General features: G+C 31.5%; 1 protein-coding gene across 1 annotated transcript in view; it reads right to left on the minus strand.

Moving 5' to 3' along the window:
- Positions 1–290: 290 nt before the first annotated feature.
- Positions 291–18,519, minus strand: part of LOC129759963 (uncharacterized protein DDB_G0271670-like) — a gene marked incomplete at both ends in the record, with an annotated part of 41,312 nt that continues 23,083 nt past the window's right edge. Inside the window, 2 exons of the mRNA XM_055757545.1 lie at positions 291–855; positions 975–995. Coding sequence (XP_055613520.1) covers positions 291–855; positions 975–995 — 586 coding nt within the window. The remainder of the gene's footprint in view (positions 856–974; positions 996–18,519) is intronic.

Here is an 18,519-nt window from a genome sequence, read left to right on the forward strand (position 1 = left end):
AGAAGATGAGGGTTCAAAACTACAATTTGTCGAAATAGTTTTAAGACTATCTTATTCAGCAAATCGTATTTTCGTATAACGACTACCAAACTTCTCAGAAAAGCTCAACTCAACTCTCAATAAATCTTTTCCTTAATATGAGGCTTCCGAAAAGCTTCTATGAGACCAAATTCTTGATAAGATGGGAATCATCACGTTGATATAACTTTGTTCAAATGTGCATATTCATGTTAAAAAAGATATTACAGTACATAAAAATGTCTTTTAAAAAACATCCTCCCAACTCCTACCTTCCAGCAGATGCCGCACTTCATCGGCCGGCGCTACGGCCAAACTCTGCAGGTTGACCTCCTTCATCTCCTGGACCAGCTGCTCGACCTGCTTCTTCTTCTCGGCAATGTTGCTCTCGATGACGGCCACTTCGCTCTTCAGCTTGTCGGTCGTCTTGCCCGCTTGGTCGGTGCTCTGGATGGCCAAATCGATCTCCAGTTGTATCCTGTCAACTTCAGACATTAGATGGCGTTCTAACTGAACACGATTAGAGTCATACTGTCGGCAATACTTGCGCTGCTCCACCTGGATCTCGTCCATCAGCAGCCGGATCTTGTTCTTGCACTGGAGCAGCTCGGTTTCGCAGTTGGCCAGCTTGGACCGGAGCAGGGTGATTTCGGATTTGAGGGTTTTCTCCTGCTGCCGGACCAGTTCGCTTTCCTCTTCAACGTATTGGAGCGTCTGGAGCTGTTCGCTGCCCTGCCGGAAGAGCTGATCCGTTTTGCCGATCTCCTGCGAAAGCGCATCGAGCTGCTCCTGGTGCTTGCGACCCTTGCTCTCCAGATACTGGATTTCGGTGTCGAACTGGAATAAAGGAAACGTAAAAGGGAAAACGGACATAAGTTTTGAGTATTTCTTATTTTTTGATTTTCTAATTTGGTAAAAAAAATATCAGAAAAAGTCTGATAACAATTTAGAGTTACCTTAAGTCCTCTTCGTAAGCTCTTCAGCAAAAGAAAAAATGTAAATTGAGTTAGATTGACATTTTTTATTATATGATTTTGTAGATTTTAAGTCGAGTTTCAGTATGTTAAGAAGAACACTGGTATCAGTTTTAAGAAAGACTACAATAAGTACGTGTTAACCATCATCCGTCCCAGATTTTTTTTATTCGTCAAAGTTTTAGGAGTCTCAATCTGAAACTCCTGTCTAAACAAGCTGTAGCTTTCTAGATTCCCAACTGCTATATTTAAAACTTATTTGTAACGCAACTGAAACACAATAATCATTTGCTTTTACGTCATTTGAAGCCAACGAAAAAAAAAATAATATAATAATGGGAGTCAGAAAAAAGTTTAAATTGAAAAAAGGTTATTGAAATCCTCCACAAGTTGATGACTTCAAAACACTCATTACAACAAAAAATCGGAAAAAATTATAGAAAAATCGTTCTTTTCAGTCAATCAACGATTAGAATTCTTTTTTTTACGGTTAAGGAATTTGAATTGTAAGGTTATTGTTGATGTAATTTAACCCTTCGTTTCATGATTTTTTATTTTTATTCAAAAATTATTTTGATTTTTTCATTCTTCCATACATTAATTGTTGCAAATTTGTTTCTTTATGAAACGAAGGGTTTACACACTAAGAAATAATTCTACTCTCTAAATACAACATATTCTCAAATAATTCTGGCACCTTCATCGGAACTAGTGAAGAAAAGGTTGAAAAACAAGACTGATCGATCTCTTCACTATTGGTCACCCTGGCATCATACCTAGACGCCTGAAATTAGACTATCTAGATGAGATCTCCAACCACCGCTATAATGATGCCAAATTGTTTGTTTTCTTTGTATCAATTCATATTGTTCAAATTAGCGGGAAAAGTATAAATGAATAAGAAATGAAATCTCGATTTTAGTTTCCGAATTCCACCAGAAAGGTTGTTTTTTAATCCTATCCGCATTCCTGAAAAAACAAAGACAGATATAGTAGTTTTCAACCATGACTGTTAAATTGACACCCTTTTTAGAAAAAATAAGATAACTTTTCTCTCAAAGTTTTTATCAACGTTCCTATTTGTTTTAGTTGCATAAAGCTTTATTTCTATTTTTTTAAACTTTTTTATTAACGTCAAAGAAAAGATTGGTTTTTTCACACATTTTTATTAATGTTAACTTCAACATGCTACACTGATGTATCCAACGTCTTTTAACTTTTTTGAAGGCCCAACTTATATAAAGCTAGTACGCTAGAAATTTCTGACAATTTAAAATGGCATTAATTTTCATATGAGGCACACGACTTAACTTGAGTTATTGTGTTCCGCCATTTTTCATTAATTGTTCGACAATTTGTATTTTTTTTTTCAAACAAACAAAAAAAATTCTTAACATTTGAAAAAGTCACCTTACATTGTTTGAAATTCGAGAAATCGTTTGGCATTATTTACTCAAAAAAGTTAAATACTGCACTAATACTTTGAATACCTCATATATAAAGTTAACTGGAAAATTTTGTATTCTTCTACTTAGACGAATATTTCGTTATTGAAAAAAAATGAAGAAGTTCAATTGAGATACCAAATTCATTTAATTTAATTCAGGTTTTATTTTAGCGAGATTTTGTTTCATTTTTGTGCCAATTTGACTTATATTATGTCCTTTTTGTGTCATTTTTATGTAATTTTCGTGTTATTTTTTGTTCTATTTGTGTTATTTTTGTGTAATTGTTGTGTCTTTTTTTGACAGTTTTCCCTTATTTTATGTCTTTTTTGAGTCACTTTTGTGTTATTTTTGTGTCATTTTTGAGTCGTTTTTTATTTATTGTATCATATTTGCATGATTTTCTGTCATTTTTGCCTTATTTTGTGTCATTTTTTTGATATTTTTGTTTAATTTTTGTGTCATTTTGTGCTAATTTTGAATAATATTTGTATCAAAACTGTGCCATTTCATGTTATTTTTGTGCCAATTTTGTGTCATATTTGTGTCATTAATTTTGCCATTTTTATGTCAATTTTGTGTAATTTTTGTTTCATTTTTGTGTCATTTTTTGGTCTTAATGTGTCATTTTTTGGTCTTAGTGTGTCATATTTGTGTAATTTTTGTGTCATTTCTGTGCAATTTTGTGTCATTTAAGTGCTATTTTTATGTCATTTATTTTGAACTCTTAAAGCCATTTTTGGGTTATTTTGATGACATTTATGTGTTTTCTTGGTGTCATTTTTGTGTCACCTTAGCATCATTTTTGTGTCATTTTTGTATAATTTTTGTGTAATTTTTGTGTAATTCTTGTGTCATTTTTGTGTTATTTTTGTTTCAATGTTGTGTCAATTTTATGTCATTTCCATCACATTTTTGTGTCTATTTTGTTTCATTTTTGTGTCAATCTTGTATAATTTTTGTGTCATTTTTTGTCATTTTCGAGTCCATTTTTGTGTCCTTTTTGTGTAATTTTTGTGTCATTTTTGTGTCACTTTTGTGTCATTTTTGTGTCATTTTTGTATCATTTTTGTGTCATTTTCGGGTCATTTTTGTGTAATATTTGTATCATTTTTAAATCATTTTTGTGGCATTTTTGTGTCATTTTTGTATCATTTTTGTGTCATTTTTGAGTCATTTTTGTGTCATTTTTGTGTAATTTTTGTGTCATTTTAAAATAATTTTAGTCATTTTTGTGTCATTTTTGGGTCAATTTTGTGTCATTTTTGTGTCATTTATTTTGCCATTTTTATGTCAATTTTGTGTCATTTTCGTTTCATTTTTGTGTCATTTTTAATGGCATTTTTGTGTGAATCTTGTGTCATATTTTTGTCACTTTTTTATCTTAATTTGTCATTTTTGAGTCATTTTTTTTTCATTTTTGTGTCATTTTTTTTTTTCATTTTTGTGTCATTTTTTTTTCATTTTTGTGTCATTTTTGTGCCATTTTTGTGTCTATTTTGAGTCATTTTTGTGTCATTTATTTTGCCATTTTTATGTCAATTTGGTGTCATTTTCGCTTTATTTTTGTGGCATATTTGTGTCAATCTTGTGTCATTTTTGTGTCATTTTTTGGTCTTAATGTGTCATTTTTGTGTAATTTTTGTGTCATCCTTGTATCATTTTTGTGCCATTTTTGTGTCATTTTTGTGTCATTTTTGTATCATTTTTGTGTTATTTTTGTGTCATTTTTGTGTCAATTTGGTGTCATTTTTGTGTCATTTATTTTGCAATTTTTATGTCAAATTTGTGTCATTTTTATTTCATTTTTGTGTTATTTTTGTGGCACTTTTGTGTCAATATTGTGTCATTTTTGTGTCATTTTTTGGTCTTAATGTGTCATATTTGTGTAATTTTTGTGCCATTTTTGAGTCTTTTATATGTCATTTATGTGTCATTTTGGTGCTATATCTGTCATTTTTGTGTTATTTTTGTCATTTTTGAGTCAATTTTTGTGTAATTTTTGTGTCATTTTCGTGTCATTTTTGTGTCATTTTTGTGTAATTTTTGTGTCATTTTTGTGTCATTTTTGTCATTTTTGTCATTTTTGTCATTTTGGTCATTTTTGTCATTTTTGTCATTTTTGTCATTTTTGTCATTTTTGTCATTTTCGTCATTTTTTTCATTTTTGTCATTTTTGTCATTTTTGTCATTTTTGTCATTTTTGTCATTTTTGTCATTTTTGTCATTTTTGTCATTTTTGTCATTTTTGTCATTTTTGTCATTTTTGTCATTTTTGTCATTTTTGTCATTTTTGTCATTTTTGTCATTTTTGTCATTTTTGTCATTTTTGTCATTTTTGTCATTTTTGTCATTTTTGTCATTTTTGTCATTTTTGTCATTTTTGTCATTTTTGTCATTTTTGTCATTTTTGTCATTTTTGTCATTTTTGTCATTTTTGTCATTTTTGTCATTTTTGTCATTTTTGTCATTTTTGTCATTTTTGTCATTTTTGTCATTTTTGTCATTTTTGTCATTTTTGTCATTTTTGTCATTTTTGTCATTTTTGTCATTTTTGATATTTTTTTGTCTTTTTTGTTATATTTTTGGTTTTTTGTTTCAATTTTTTGCGGAACATCTTAAAATTTTTTGTTTTTTTCATTAGGTTTTTGAAGTCAGGAAAAAACAAATTTTCCTGTCAGGTACTTCCCAGAGATATTTCAGCATTAAGCTGATTTTCACGGCAATTCCAGCGAAAATTTCCCCCTTTTTATGGTGACACGTGTAAACTTTTGGCGTTGTCTTCCTCAATAAAGCCACATCGCACGACAAACACCCTCATCCCCACACGTGTCAAACCTGATAAAATCCGATAGACTGTCGGAGAAAATTTGAATGACATAGAGGAATATATGTGTTTGTTTTGTTCGGGAGTTCTTTTTTTTCTCTCTCCCTAGCAGCCGAAATCCATCTTTACAGGATTATCCGGGACTATCACGGAATCGAGAAGGTGGGTCGCCCACGCTTCCTGATTTTCACGCCCAGGGAGAAAAACACACCTTTGACTGCAGCAGTGCTTACTTAAACTGTGTCTTCCAGCTATTTCAACCTGCAAGGGATGAACTCCAATGAAATTTTGCGAAAACGGTGGGAAAATATTTTTACATTTCGATGAATAATCAAGATTTGAGCCCACTTCCCTGTGGAAACTGAACAATGTAAAGATTTTTTTTTCTTCTTGGTCGTGAGTCCTCAATGAAGGGAGCTTTCTGTCAAGCCTGAGTGAGAATTTTTGGAAGGAGCAGGAGAACACAACATATTCAAGATTTCCGGCGGAAACCAAAACGGTGCGTCGAAGCTTAACCTGATTATTCATAGTCTGTCTGGTTTTGCATGCAAAATTTGTTATTCCAACTTAGGGAAAGCATCTGCCAGCAGCCTTGATTTGAGGGGGGTCTTCGGAGTGTCAGTTGAATGAAAATTCGGTTAAATTTGACACTGCTGAAAGGAATCCCGTTCGATGTTTAGGCTTGGTTTTTTTTTATCGAGTCCTCCATACATCCCGAGGGCTGCTTTTCCAAGATCCGACACAAGGAAAATTCCAAGCGAATGGATCGTTTTGAATTTGGTGGGTTTGTATCGTTGTGAATGGTTTCGATAGCCCATAAAAGAATATGATTTTTATAAGCTGTGAGATGAATGAAATTATGTATCACTTCTTGAACAACTTGCCGCCGACTTTTTTCGCAGCTTTGAGGTTGAGCAGAATTTCGATGGTGGAGATAAAAGCAAAAATGATGCTTCTATATGGTTATTACAAAGTCAATATGTGATCGGAATAAACGCCGCAGATTTGTGTTATGGTTGTGGCTGCGCGAAAAGCAAGTTTCAAGATAATCATGTTGTGATGCATACCATTTGAATGAATTCATATTTGATGAGAGGGATAAAACAGAGCAAGAGATCAGACTATTAAAGGGAGTCATCGGATGGGGAGATTCTTCAAAATGTTATAATTTTTAAAAATCGTTCCCTTAATATTTGATGAAAAATGTTTTACAAACTTCTGTTTATTCAGGAGCACAAACCCAACGCTGAAAGAATAAGTTTTGAAATTTAATAAGTTTTGAAAAGGAATAAGCTTTGAAAATTAAAAATACAAAACACAAGACTTTTTTTGGTTGAGTATAAATTTTAAATTCAGTTTAATTATCTTACTGAAACACATATAACACAACTGTGAAGGTTTTAAAAATTGATTTGCAGTTCAGAGATGATAAGAAATGTAGTAAACTTCATTGACAGACACATGTTTTCTGTTTGAAACCGGCCGCTAATTCCGAAAATGAATTTAAAAAAAAAATGTAAAACATTTTTTGAGTAAAACCGGAAATGAGGTCTCAGAGCCAAAAGGGTATTATAAGTGCAGAAAGACTCGACTTTAAGTAGAAAATGTCGAACGATTCTTTATATTTCAAACTGCAATTTTTTTTTAATTCTTAGAATTTTCTATACATATTTATTACGTTCAATTGAATAAGATTAATTTTCAAAAAATATATGGAAAACTCGATGACCTGGCAAACTTTGTTGAGCCTTTGAATTTTCACAAAAATAATGTTCATGTAAGTAGTAAACCATTATGCATGTTCATGGAACTGAATTGGTACCGTAAAATGAGGTGAGTCGGGAAAATTGACGGACTGTTTTCGGTACAATTCTATCAAATTATGTTAATTGAACCTTAAGGGGGGAGTAGGGTCTAACGGGTAGAAAAAACACCATTTTCACAAATTTTTTTAAGAGCTATCGTTCAAACAAATGTAATCAAATTTTTTGCATTATACAAAGCAATGTTAAAAGAACATTTAGTATTTTTTTCGTAGAAAAATATTGAAAAATGAGCCGGTGACGGAGCACTTTCGAGGATGCCTTTTAGAAAACAGGATTTGCGGTGGACACTGTATCTCAGCACAGAATCTTCTGAAGTCTAAAAATCAAAGCAAAATATTTTAATAGATATTTTTCTCGACCCCAACGATTTTATTTTACTTAAAAAAAATTTTATGAAATTTTTTTGGCTGCTTGAAGTAAAAACTACGATTTTTCACGAAAAAATCCGCCATTTTTTATCTACAAAATCTCTCCAAAGTAAAAACAAAAAGAAAATCGTTGGGGTTTGGTATTTTATATGTAGAAAATATGTTCCAAATTTGAAAAGAATTGGTGAAGTAGTTTTCAAATGACGATGTCCACTGACTTTAAAAATGTTTTTTTTCGAGAAAAACGCGTTTGAAGTTTCTGCTCTTGCTTTCTTGCAGTATTAGATAGGAGGAGATAAAGGCCTATAACTTCTACAGTTTTGCTTCAATTGACTTGAAAATTTGACACAACATTCTTGAAATGTTTTACAATAAGAAAATAAAAAAATAAAAAAATCGATTTTTTGAAAGTGTTAGACCCTACTCCCCCTTAATCAAATTCAATCAAACAAAAACCGAGTTCGGATTTGTTACCATCAGTTTTAAACAACAATTTCTGTTAATCCTCTAAGTTGTTTGAATAGGGACATTGACTATTAATCGAGGAATGCTTTCATTTCTGTGTCTACATATTGAAAGTGAATTGGTGCGTTGTTTTTCGCTTTACATATATTTTTTGTTTATTCCATTTTCCTGTTATTACTTAGATTTGAAGAAATTTTAAAAGTAATGCCTACCTTCAGGGGCAAAAATTTATAATTTATTAGTTTTTATTTTCTTGATTTCCAGCGAAAGCTGAAAGCGAATATCTTCTGGATAGAACTTAATCATGATGATTTTTTCATTTTTCATTATTTTCTTCGTTTACAGAGGAACTTGAACACTGTTATGTCCGTTTTCGATTAAACCTAAGTAAAGTGCGCCAATGAATGTTTTGCTGAAATTTGTTTCCTTTTAAAGCAGTTCTTATCAATTGCCTTTCTCTTTTTCTCCAAAATCATTTTAAAAATATTATTCATGGCTTATCATTTATTGCAGTGAAGAATACTGCAGTGTTTTCAAACAACACTTCTCATGGTATGAAACGCTCTATGTTTTATGCTCCAAATATTTTTTTTTTTATTTTTTTGAGCAAATTTACTTATTACATTCTTTTTCTTGTAATCTGTTTCCTGAAATGCATTTGATTATCTACTTTGAGTTTTCATCATCTTTCCAATTTACATTTTAAACCTATTTCTCAAAACGTGAATAAATATGTTTTGGAAATAGAAAATGAGAGCAATATTTAAAAATCTTCATTGAATTCTGGTTCACAGCATCTCAAAATCGTAATGTTATGAAATCTCTTTTTTACCAAATAACATTGAAAACTATCAATTTTCGTAGAAAATAATAGCTTTTTTTTATCTTCCTATAAATCAATTTTTAAAAATAAAACAAGTGTTTGAAAGTTTTCGTATTGAAAAAATATATGAACTCCTAGTTTGATGATAAGGGAATAAGAAATTAAATTCAAAATTGTGAAATTCTATTCTGCATTGTTGCTTTGATTTTTATCATCAATATGCGATTTAATTTTTCGACTGGATTTTTATTGTGGTGATTAACCCTTCGATTCATAAAGTTACAAATTCACAATAATTAATGTATGGAAAAATGGAAAATCCGTATTTTATTTTAATATTTTTTCTTGATGTACACATCATTTTCAACTGTTTAAAATGATTTTTAAGGAAAAATAAAAAATCATGTAACGAAGGGTTAGTAAAAAATCAAAATTGAAACTCATTTGTTTTCTTTGCAAACCTTCATAATTTTTCATGATTTTTACTCTAATGTTTTATAGTAATGGTTAGCAAAATTTTAATTTATTCTTTTTTTCTTAGTACTGAAGTATGGTTTTGAACTTTCTCTTAAAAAAGGTATACAAACTCATGTAGGATCTTAATGAAACTTAATGTTTCCTCGAAGAAAACCACAGGCTGCAGTTTTTTTTTGTTTTGGATCTTGAATCAAAGCCTGTTTCTGACTTCTGATATTGAATATTTGGCCTAATTATGAATTTTAGTTCTACAAATTTAACTTTTTTTTAAATATTTTAAATTCCCTTTAGTTTTTGCTCTAACGTTTCCTGATATGTTTCTTGTCAATGATGAAATTAGTTGATACCATTCTCATCTCAAACTAACTGAATATAATCTCAACACGTACGAAAAAAATCTTGAAAATCAATTTTAGGTTGCCTTGTAAGGTACAAATAAGACCTTCTCGTGGTGTTACGATAAATCTGTAATTACTATTTCATCGTTATAAGTTTAGGTGATGGGAGCATGTCAAAATTGATATAGTCATATCGTTGAATATTATTTTCCTTGAGTAAATTGACATTCTCTAATATGATCGCAAAACTTATCCGGGCCCGGCAAATTTGGTTTATTATATCCAAACCCTGACAGTATCCGGGCAATTGATTTCAAAATATCGAGTTATAAGCAGTGTTCCGAAAATCACTCATTTTCAATGAATGTTTCTGATTGCACTTCGCAGCTGAACGTACAGCGGTCGGATTTCGTTATTGATTGCTACTGGACCTACCCGATCATCGATCGTTCAATTCATCGCTAAAATACAGTTTACCTCGCACGATGCTTGCTGTCAAAACAGTGCAGCACCATCATCAAATTGGAATCTCACCAATGCGCAATGCATATGGCGAATCATGTTGGTCTTCGATCAGGAGTGAATGGATCAGGCAATGAGTGAGTGATACATGAAACCGATCATTAGCGTATTTTGTTTGATTTGAAACATAGCAAATTAATAAATTTAACGTTTTTTAACATCAGTATGATAAAAATCAAATTGTAGTTGTGTTTGTGAGAGAAAGATGTTCACTTTCGCCGTGTTTTTCAATTTTTACAAGTTCTCTTATTAAACTGTCGTCCGTCACGTAAAAATTATTGAGAATTTATGGTGTCCCGCACAACTGATTTTTCTCGTCCAGCAAAAAATAATTTTGAATTCTTATAAATCAGGCAGATACTGAGTGAGCGACATTCAGAATGGATCAGTTTGTATCTCACTCATCTCCGATATGCGATGTTTGCAAAACCGATGATTCTGAATGATGCGACTCGGTTTGCATAGCTGATTGGCACGCTGATCGAGATTGCATACCAGCCAGGCGAAGCAGTTGCGAGAGGCGCTATCTCATTATACAATCAGAATGTTTCCAACAGGAAACGCATCCTGAGTGTTTGTTTTGATTGATTTTCGGAACACTGGTTTTAAGCTTTTAGAAACCGATCATGATTATTTTGTTGAATAAGAGTTTTTGTTTGATTTTGCAATTAACCCAATTGACATTGAATTTAACCCATTAAGGTCATTCTTCCTCGAACTAAAGAGAATAAATCCGGGGTTTTTTTTTATCAATATCCGGGTAGATCCTGTAAATCTGGCCAGGCAAGGATAAGCTAGTTACCTTGATTCTGAAGCAAAAATTACTGTATTCGGCAATATTCTCGTTTCCAGCATATAGCGTTTTTTCACCCTATACGGAAGATAAACAATCACATCCAAGTATCCATTTTACTGGTGCCACGTGAAAAGTACAATGGCAATGAAAATGGGCACCAAAACTTCCTTCATAAAGATGGATATTGGATAAGCATCAGTAAGCCTAGCTCGCTTTGGCGCCTTCCTACTCTGGGTGATTTGATTAAAAAAAATTGGAAAATTGGGTGCCATGACTTTTATTTGATACGAATAAAAACTAAAAATGGATTATCAAAATCCACAAAAAAAATTTCAATAATATCACTCCGTTGTGTTTTTCTTCGCGCGAAGACGAACACAACAAAAAAATTGCATGCAAATCAGTTGAACGTTGCAAAAGTTATTCGTGTTATTTATGCCTCCATTTTTATACATGGATTCGAACAGACCGAACTGAACGCCAATTTGAAAAAAATTGAGTTATCTGTTGTAGCGGATGCGAAACATGATAAACTTCCTATCCAATGAGAATCAGAACATTTTTCCTATTTTTACTAATTTTATTAGAAAATTTCAATGTTGCAGACAGTGGAAATGACATAAATGCGTTGAGCCAAAGTGAACTGAAAGCCACCTTAGGGGTAAAGGTGAAATGCATGTTTTAGTCATGGAAACTGATTTTGTGCAAAATAATCATATGTGTGTTGGATTCCTCGATTAAAAGCAGTTCTTTCGGCTCGTCAAGAACCAATATCTGATAAATTAATTGATAAGAAACCTTCCCGCGGCTAAAAACTTCATGTTGCGGATTGTTAGCATTTGTTAAAATTTTGTCCAGCGAGACTGAACCGAATCCCTTGAATTTTGTTTCCCAATGGCCTTTGTCGGCAAGCGCCTGCAAATTACGACCGCTTGAAACCGCCACTAGTACCCTCTCTCAGTGAAGAGAGGGAATCTGCAGAAGAGAGAAAATTTTCTCCCTTTTGTTATGACCTTGATTTTCTGTTTTCATTTTACACGCTTGCCTTAAAACACTCCACACAATTATAAACTGCTACACAAAGCTGCAAGGTCAAGAAATTGAACTCAAAATTCAGTTTCAGGAAGGTAAAAAAACTTAAATCCCAATTCGAAACCAAAAATTTAACGGGCATTTTCTTTCCTAAACACACAGAAAGTTAAATGTTTAAGGATTTAAAATAGAAGATTTTTTTACATTTGTTTTCAACCCGTTTTTCCACATTTCGTCTGAACAGATCCAATTTGCATGGAATTTTCATGATAAAATATTTTTGTTAAAAAAAAACATCGAAAAAGTTAAACTTTAACCGGAGAAACGGTTGCCATGGCCCGAGCTATTTGAAAGAATTACTCTCATCAATTTATGTCGTGGGATGGAATATTACAAGCAAGCCTCTCTAATAAAATAAATTAAATTAAATTAATTACAAAAACTTTAAAAATAAATATAAGTAAAGTTTAATTCTCAATATCTCGAAGGAATATTTTATCGGATTGTATTAATAAAACGTTTAGTTAATATATGTTTCAGATCTTTATTTTGACAAAAAGTCTGAATTGTTACAAATATTAGAATTTTATTTTTTTATTTTTCAAAAATTGTCAAAATCAACCTCACGTACCGGGGTAATCGATGAATTCCTTTGAACTTAGCCACAGTGGTGGTACTGTGGCTGGGAATTCATCAACTACTTTGAAATCATACAAGAGGTTCTTCAAACCTTTTTTTTTTCTTGTTGTTTTGAAGTGAAGCTTGGATTTCTTCAAAACCAAAAAGCTGTTTACACTGATAAATCGTATCACAAATTTTGCAAAATTGTTTCACATATTATCGGCAAATATTTGGAGCTGGATGATTATTTTTACAATCCGCGCAAATTCAAAATTATCACATTATTCGAACATTACATTTAGTGGATGAAGAGAAAGTGTGTCAAAATGACTCATCTATCAGAATGGAAACCATCAAGAAGAAAAACCCAGCTGAAAAAATAACGACTAATATTTAGAACAGTCTCATTAGAGGCAATGTACGAGAGAATAGATAGTTATTATTGTTCTCCTTCAGAAAAACCCGGAAGATCTATCAAGAGTTTGGTTAAAATTTTAGTGGTATTGTTAAATGAACACATTACTTTCTTTGAACGGTATTCCACATTCTTGTGTTCGTCTAGCTATCTCAATCATGATTGTCAGTGTATTTAAATAAACGTGTTTATAAATGACACTTGTCACCGTCATCCGTCATCAATAAAGATCAATAATAAAATAGAAAGGAAAAAAACATCAGTGCGGCTCGAAAAAAACGTGATCGTTTGAAAAATTGGAACGGTTTTACCGGGCCTTCGGGGAATTTATCTTCAAGTGGCCAGCGACTAAACCAGGTAACCATTTAAGGAATAGCCCCAGTAAAGAATACATATAACTCTTTACTGAGGCGCTTTTCTCCTTTCAGACCAAACATATGGATTGAAGTATCTTCCGTGGTCGGGCCCTGAGGACGCAAAACAATTTACACCCGATTGCATCCAGGCAAAGAACTTCCGCTCGAAAGAATACCATGCATCTTCAGGCCTTCCCCCTTCCTACAGGGAAAAAAAAGAAGTTGCAAATTACTGATGACCGGCATTTCGGTTCCAATATGTCGCAAAATCTTTTGCAATTTGACCGCGGTCGCAGCAGCATGCACGGAATTTCGTGAACGATCCGCTAGAGGTGACCGAGTGGTAGGATACGAAAAAAAATAACCTCTGTAAAAACAAACGGAGCCGGAGGAGGTGATGATACAGGTGATATTTAGTGTAACGTTTTTTGTGATTTGTGAAAAACACAGTAAATCAGTTCAATAATAAATAAATAGAAATAATTATTTGTAAAATAGTAAAAAATGTATGCTGCTTGTTTATTAATCACGCGAAAATGTTAGAGTATACTCGGTCGGAGAATTAAGCCTCGTCCACACTCATCAACATGAATTGCAGTTTCTATAGGGAGTAGTAAATCTGCCAAACATGTCGGGAAACTTGAGACATGCACCTATCAGTTCAGATGTAAACATAAACAAGTCTTAGCAACCGAGATCACAGTTCAAGTTGCCAAGTGTGGGCGAGGTTTAAAGCATAACTCGAAAAAACAGATATAGGAGCAAAAAGGTTGCCTAATAATTTATTAAAACCCTTTTAAAAATATGAGAAATATATTTTCGTAAATTTGTTAGTCGAAATAGCGTTTTATCAATAAGGGTTGCTGCAACTAGTCCCAACTCTCTCATTTTGCTCGTAAACCATTTAAACATTTCTAAAGTACCTCAAACAAACATCTCCTAGCCCTACAGACCTAATAACAACAATTACAGTATGTACCGATAAAAATCACCCAAAAATCGGAAAAATTACAATAATACTACGTTTTGACATCGAATTGGCTTGGTGATCAGTTTGTAATGTAATGTAAGGTGTTTTTTTTAGAATTATTATGTATTTTTTGAACCATACATTTTTTTAAAATTAATATTATTAAAGCAAATTACATAAATGGTTTTAATACAAAATAGATTTGAAGCTTTTTATATGTTCTACCAGTAAATTATAAGAGAACCTAAAGAGTTTATAATTTTGACACATCGTAAACGTTAATAAAAAATTTATAATTGGGAGTCATAGAATTCCCGATAGATATTTTGGTTTATGTCAAATTTTCCTGAGAGAGTTGTTTTGTAAAATCGGCAGCAAATAAAATTGTTTATTATTAAACCTTTCGATTGAGAATACTCAATTTACGAACCCCCTTAACAGTACTACCACAGATTTGTCAAAATATAGCTTGAAATAAGCCTTTACGATTAACTAAAAACAATATTTACAAACAAAATACAAAGCTTTCAAATGCATTTTTATTGTTACGTTGATGTGTTAAATTGAGGAAATTCCACGAAACACAAAAAGATTTCCCAACTGGCAGCCGTGCTGGCCCTAGGAAAGAAAATCAAAACAAAAAAAAATAACGCTCTCACCGATAGTTTTTCGCGATTTTAACAACTTTCACCACCTCGTTCGATACCAGCAGAGGGTGCAAACGATCCGGACAATGTGCAGGAACCCTTGGAACTTTTCAAAAAGTGTGCCAGTTTCGTCAAAAAAATTTAAAAAAGTTAACTCTCAATTTTTCCATACAAAATTTTATCGAAAGGAACCATTTTGATAAGCGCCATCCCTTAGTGGGAGTTGCATGATTATGATTTTTGACATTTAACGATTAAAGATGCTTTATTTTATTGCTTACTGTCTTCCACAGGGGCGGTCCTAGAGTTGGCTCTTGGGGGGGGGGGGGGGGGGGTTTTATTTTGAAAAAGCGAAAAAATGAGGAGGGTAGCGGGGGGAGGGGGTTTAGGGTTTCTGCTTTCAAATAAGTACAATTTTCACCGAGCAAAATCAGATGTATTTCGAAAAATATGAAATAAGAGAAGAATATCTAATGATATCTTTCAACAAACTCTTCAATATTTACAACCAGAAAATCTTTAATGTTCACTGCAAAAAAATGTTAATAAAAAGAAAATTGTCATAATTTGTTTATCTGGTAGTTTGAAATTGTCACTTTCAAAGATCTTTAAAGAATTTCTTGTTATAAATGTCATTTTACAAATGAAAATTATACACACGTTGATGAGTTTCTGAATATTTTTTAGTCCTAGATCGAACAAAAAGTATAGTTTTCAGATGGTTTAAGTAAATTATTGCTATGAACTACAAACTGATTAACGATTATCAAAGTTTTCATTGGAGTAATTTACTGAATAGTGATTTGGAATTTTCGTAATATTATTTTCAATTTGGAAACACAATTCGCGTTCAAAACTCTGGTTTTGATTTTTCAAATTCTCAATATAAAAAATCGACACTCTAAATATAAATTTTGTTGAAAATATAATTATCAAAATCAGATACTGAAGTATGAAGCTTCTTGAACTTAGTTTTAATCGATTTGCTCTTGAATTTAAGGTAATAATACAAAATTTCAATTTTAATTGTACTGAAACAAATGAAATAGCAACACATAAATTATAAAGAAAGTGAAAAATTGTTTTTTTTCCTTCATTATTCCAAACTCTTAAAAAAATACTGATTTATAATTAAAAAAACACTGAATGAAGCCATGAAAGGTTAATTTAGTGAAGAGTATTTATCAATTGTAATTGAAATAATCAAACTTTCAGATGTAGAGTTTCAAACCTTAAACTGGATTTTAACTTAAAATTTCAAAATAATGATGTGGACGAGCTGAAAAATAAAATAATATTTCGGCGATATATTAGGTGTAGATCTTGAAATCCAGCAGTATTAGTGAAAAGTCAGAAAAAGCTCTTTCGAATGTTAGCTTGATGGATTGCCTTGTTGCCGAAAAAGTAATCGACTGATAACGGGAAAGTTATAATCCACAAGCGAAAAAATAAAACATTGGCAAACTGATTTTGAAAAATGTTTGCGTCCTTAACTCGATTTTTATTTGTTAGATTAGTTGTCAGAAAACTAATTAGTTTAGAGTTCCTTCGATCAATGATAACTGATGAAGCAACTTTCCTACATGAACAATAAATAATTATTTTAAATCTATATCTTAATTTTTATTCATTCATTGATGCAGATTTTAGGGAAAAATGCCACTAAATGGTTAATTCCCAAAAAACCCGATACAGATTTTGTTCCTAAAAAATATATTAATTTAATATATATTTTTTAATTGTATAATTTTGTCGTCTAGTTACGGTAGATTACTCACGGTCTTCAGAAAAATTGATCATGAAGTTAGTTAGAACCTTTTTTTCTAAATCGTTTTGATACTGTACACTTTTGCTAGGAAGTGCACAAATTTTGTCAATGAATTTTTATCTTGTATTTTCAAAAGTTATTCCAAAAAACAGAGCAGATAGCAAAAATACAAATTCGCATTCAGTACCCTTAAATAAGTCAAAGTAAGTTTTCAAATTCGGAAAATGTGAATTTTTTTTCCTTGTGTTATAATTGTGAATGTAGATTTTGAGTTTTGAAGATGAATTTGAATCTCTTTCTCAAAACACCAATTCCTTCATATTGAAACAGCTTTTATAAATAATTTTTAATCCTTTTTGGCTCTAAAAACTCATAGGAAACGCAAAAATTACAAACACTGCCCACAATTCCTTCTTTTGATTTATTGTTGCTCTGGAATCTGTTGTGTTTTATTAACGCATTAACTTGAATTTAGAAATCTTTAAAAAGTTTTTAAACCTTTAACTTCAACTATTAAAACTTAAAATTTTTATATTCAATTTCTGTTTGTAAGTATAAACTTGAATTTTTTTTCGGTTATCCATTATATGAATGCTTGGTGTGATAGATTTCAAACCTAAATAAATCAAATTGGATCTTTTTTTTAAATTTCTTAATATATGTTAGTTTGATGTTTCATAATTCATATTTGAATGATGTAAAATCGAGGGGAAGATGAATTCGTGCAAGAGAATCTTTACTGTGATTCAAAAACTCAATTGTTATTTTGCAATCTAATTATGAATTCCTTGTAAACGCAAGGGAGAATAGTATTGCATTGGATTTTGGAATGAGTTAGAGATTTAAAATTGTCAATAAACCAACTGTAATCAAAAGATATTTATAATTGAATTTCAGATTCGTCTTAGCTTTTTATTTTGAATTAGAGATTTATTATAATATTTTGTCCCGATTCCTTTGGTTTTTAAGATATTTTGAACTACAAAGAAAAATCATAGTGAGGAACTTTCCGTTGATGAATCTTCCTAAAAAATGGATTTCATGACGCCTTAACGTGTTGTAGATTATGATTGAATTTATTTTGTGAAATATTGGTGTCAAACAGAAAGATTAGAAGGTACCATAGACTGTAAATTTAAGTCACACGTGTCTTAAGTGTCTACTGGAAAACTGATCACTCCAATGGAGGATGTGACAACAATTTAAATTTCTTACTAATAACTTATTAGTAATAAGGCAATTTAATTTCTGAAAATTAAAGGAAATTGCCAATTTCACACAGTAAACGAAAATTACCGAGTTCGGTGATTTTTTTACCGAAATCCTAACATGTGTAAATCGTTAAACTGTTCGGTTATTTTTTCGGTAAAAAATAAACGAACATCGGTAAGTCGACTCTTCATTTACCGATGTTCGTTTATTTTTTACCGAAAAAATTACCGAACAGTTTAACGATTTACACATGTTAGGATTTCGGTAAAAAAATTACCGAACTCGGTAATTTTCGTTTATTGTGTATGTATGATTCCATACATATGTTTATAGTTTGAGTATTTTTATTGTTTTCTTCTATCTGACAGAATAAAAAAGAAACTGCATGGTAAAGGCAATCAATGTATGACTTCAGAAGAAAAAATATTCAAATATTACAGTGTTATAACAATATTCACCCCCTATTTGACTTTTTCAAATTTGTCATTCCATTAAAATTCAAAACATAATGAAGAATTAAGAAGCTCAGATTTTGAAGCAAATACAAAATTTATCACAATTTGCACATGTAAATTTAGGCATACGAGGGATATTAGTGACAATTAAAAAAAATGTCCCT

This window comes from Uranotaenia lowii, unplaced genomic scaffold, assembly GCF_029784155.1.
Source record: "Uranotaenia lowii strain MFRU-FL unplaced genomic scaffold, ASM2978415v1 HiC_scaffold_345, whole genome shotgun sequence".
In the NCBI taxonomy this organism is placed as follows: domain Eukaryota; kingdom Metazoa; phylum Arthropoda; class Insecta; order Diptera; family Culicidae; genus Uranotaenia; species Uranotaenia lowii.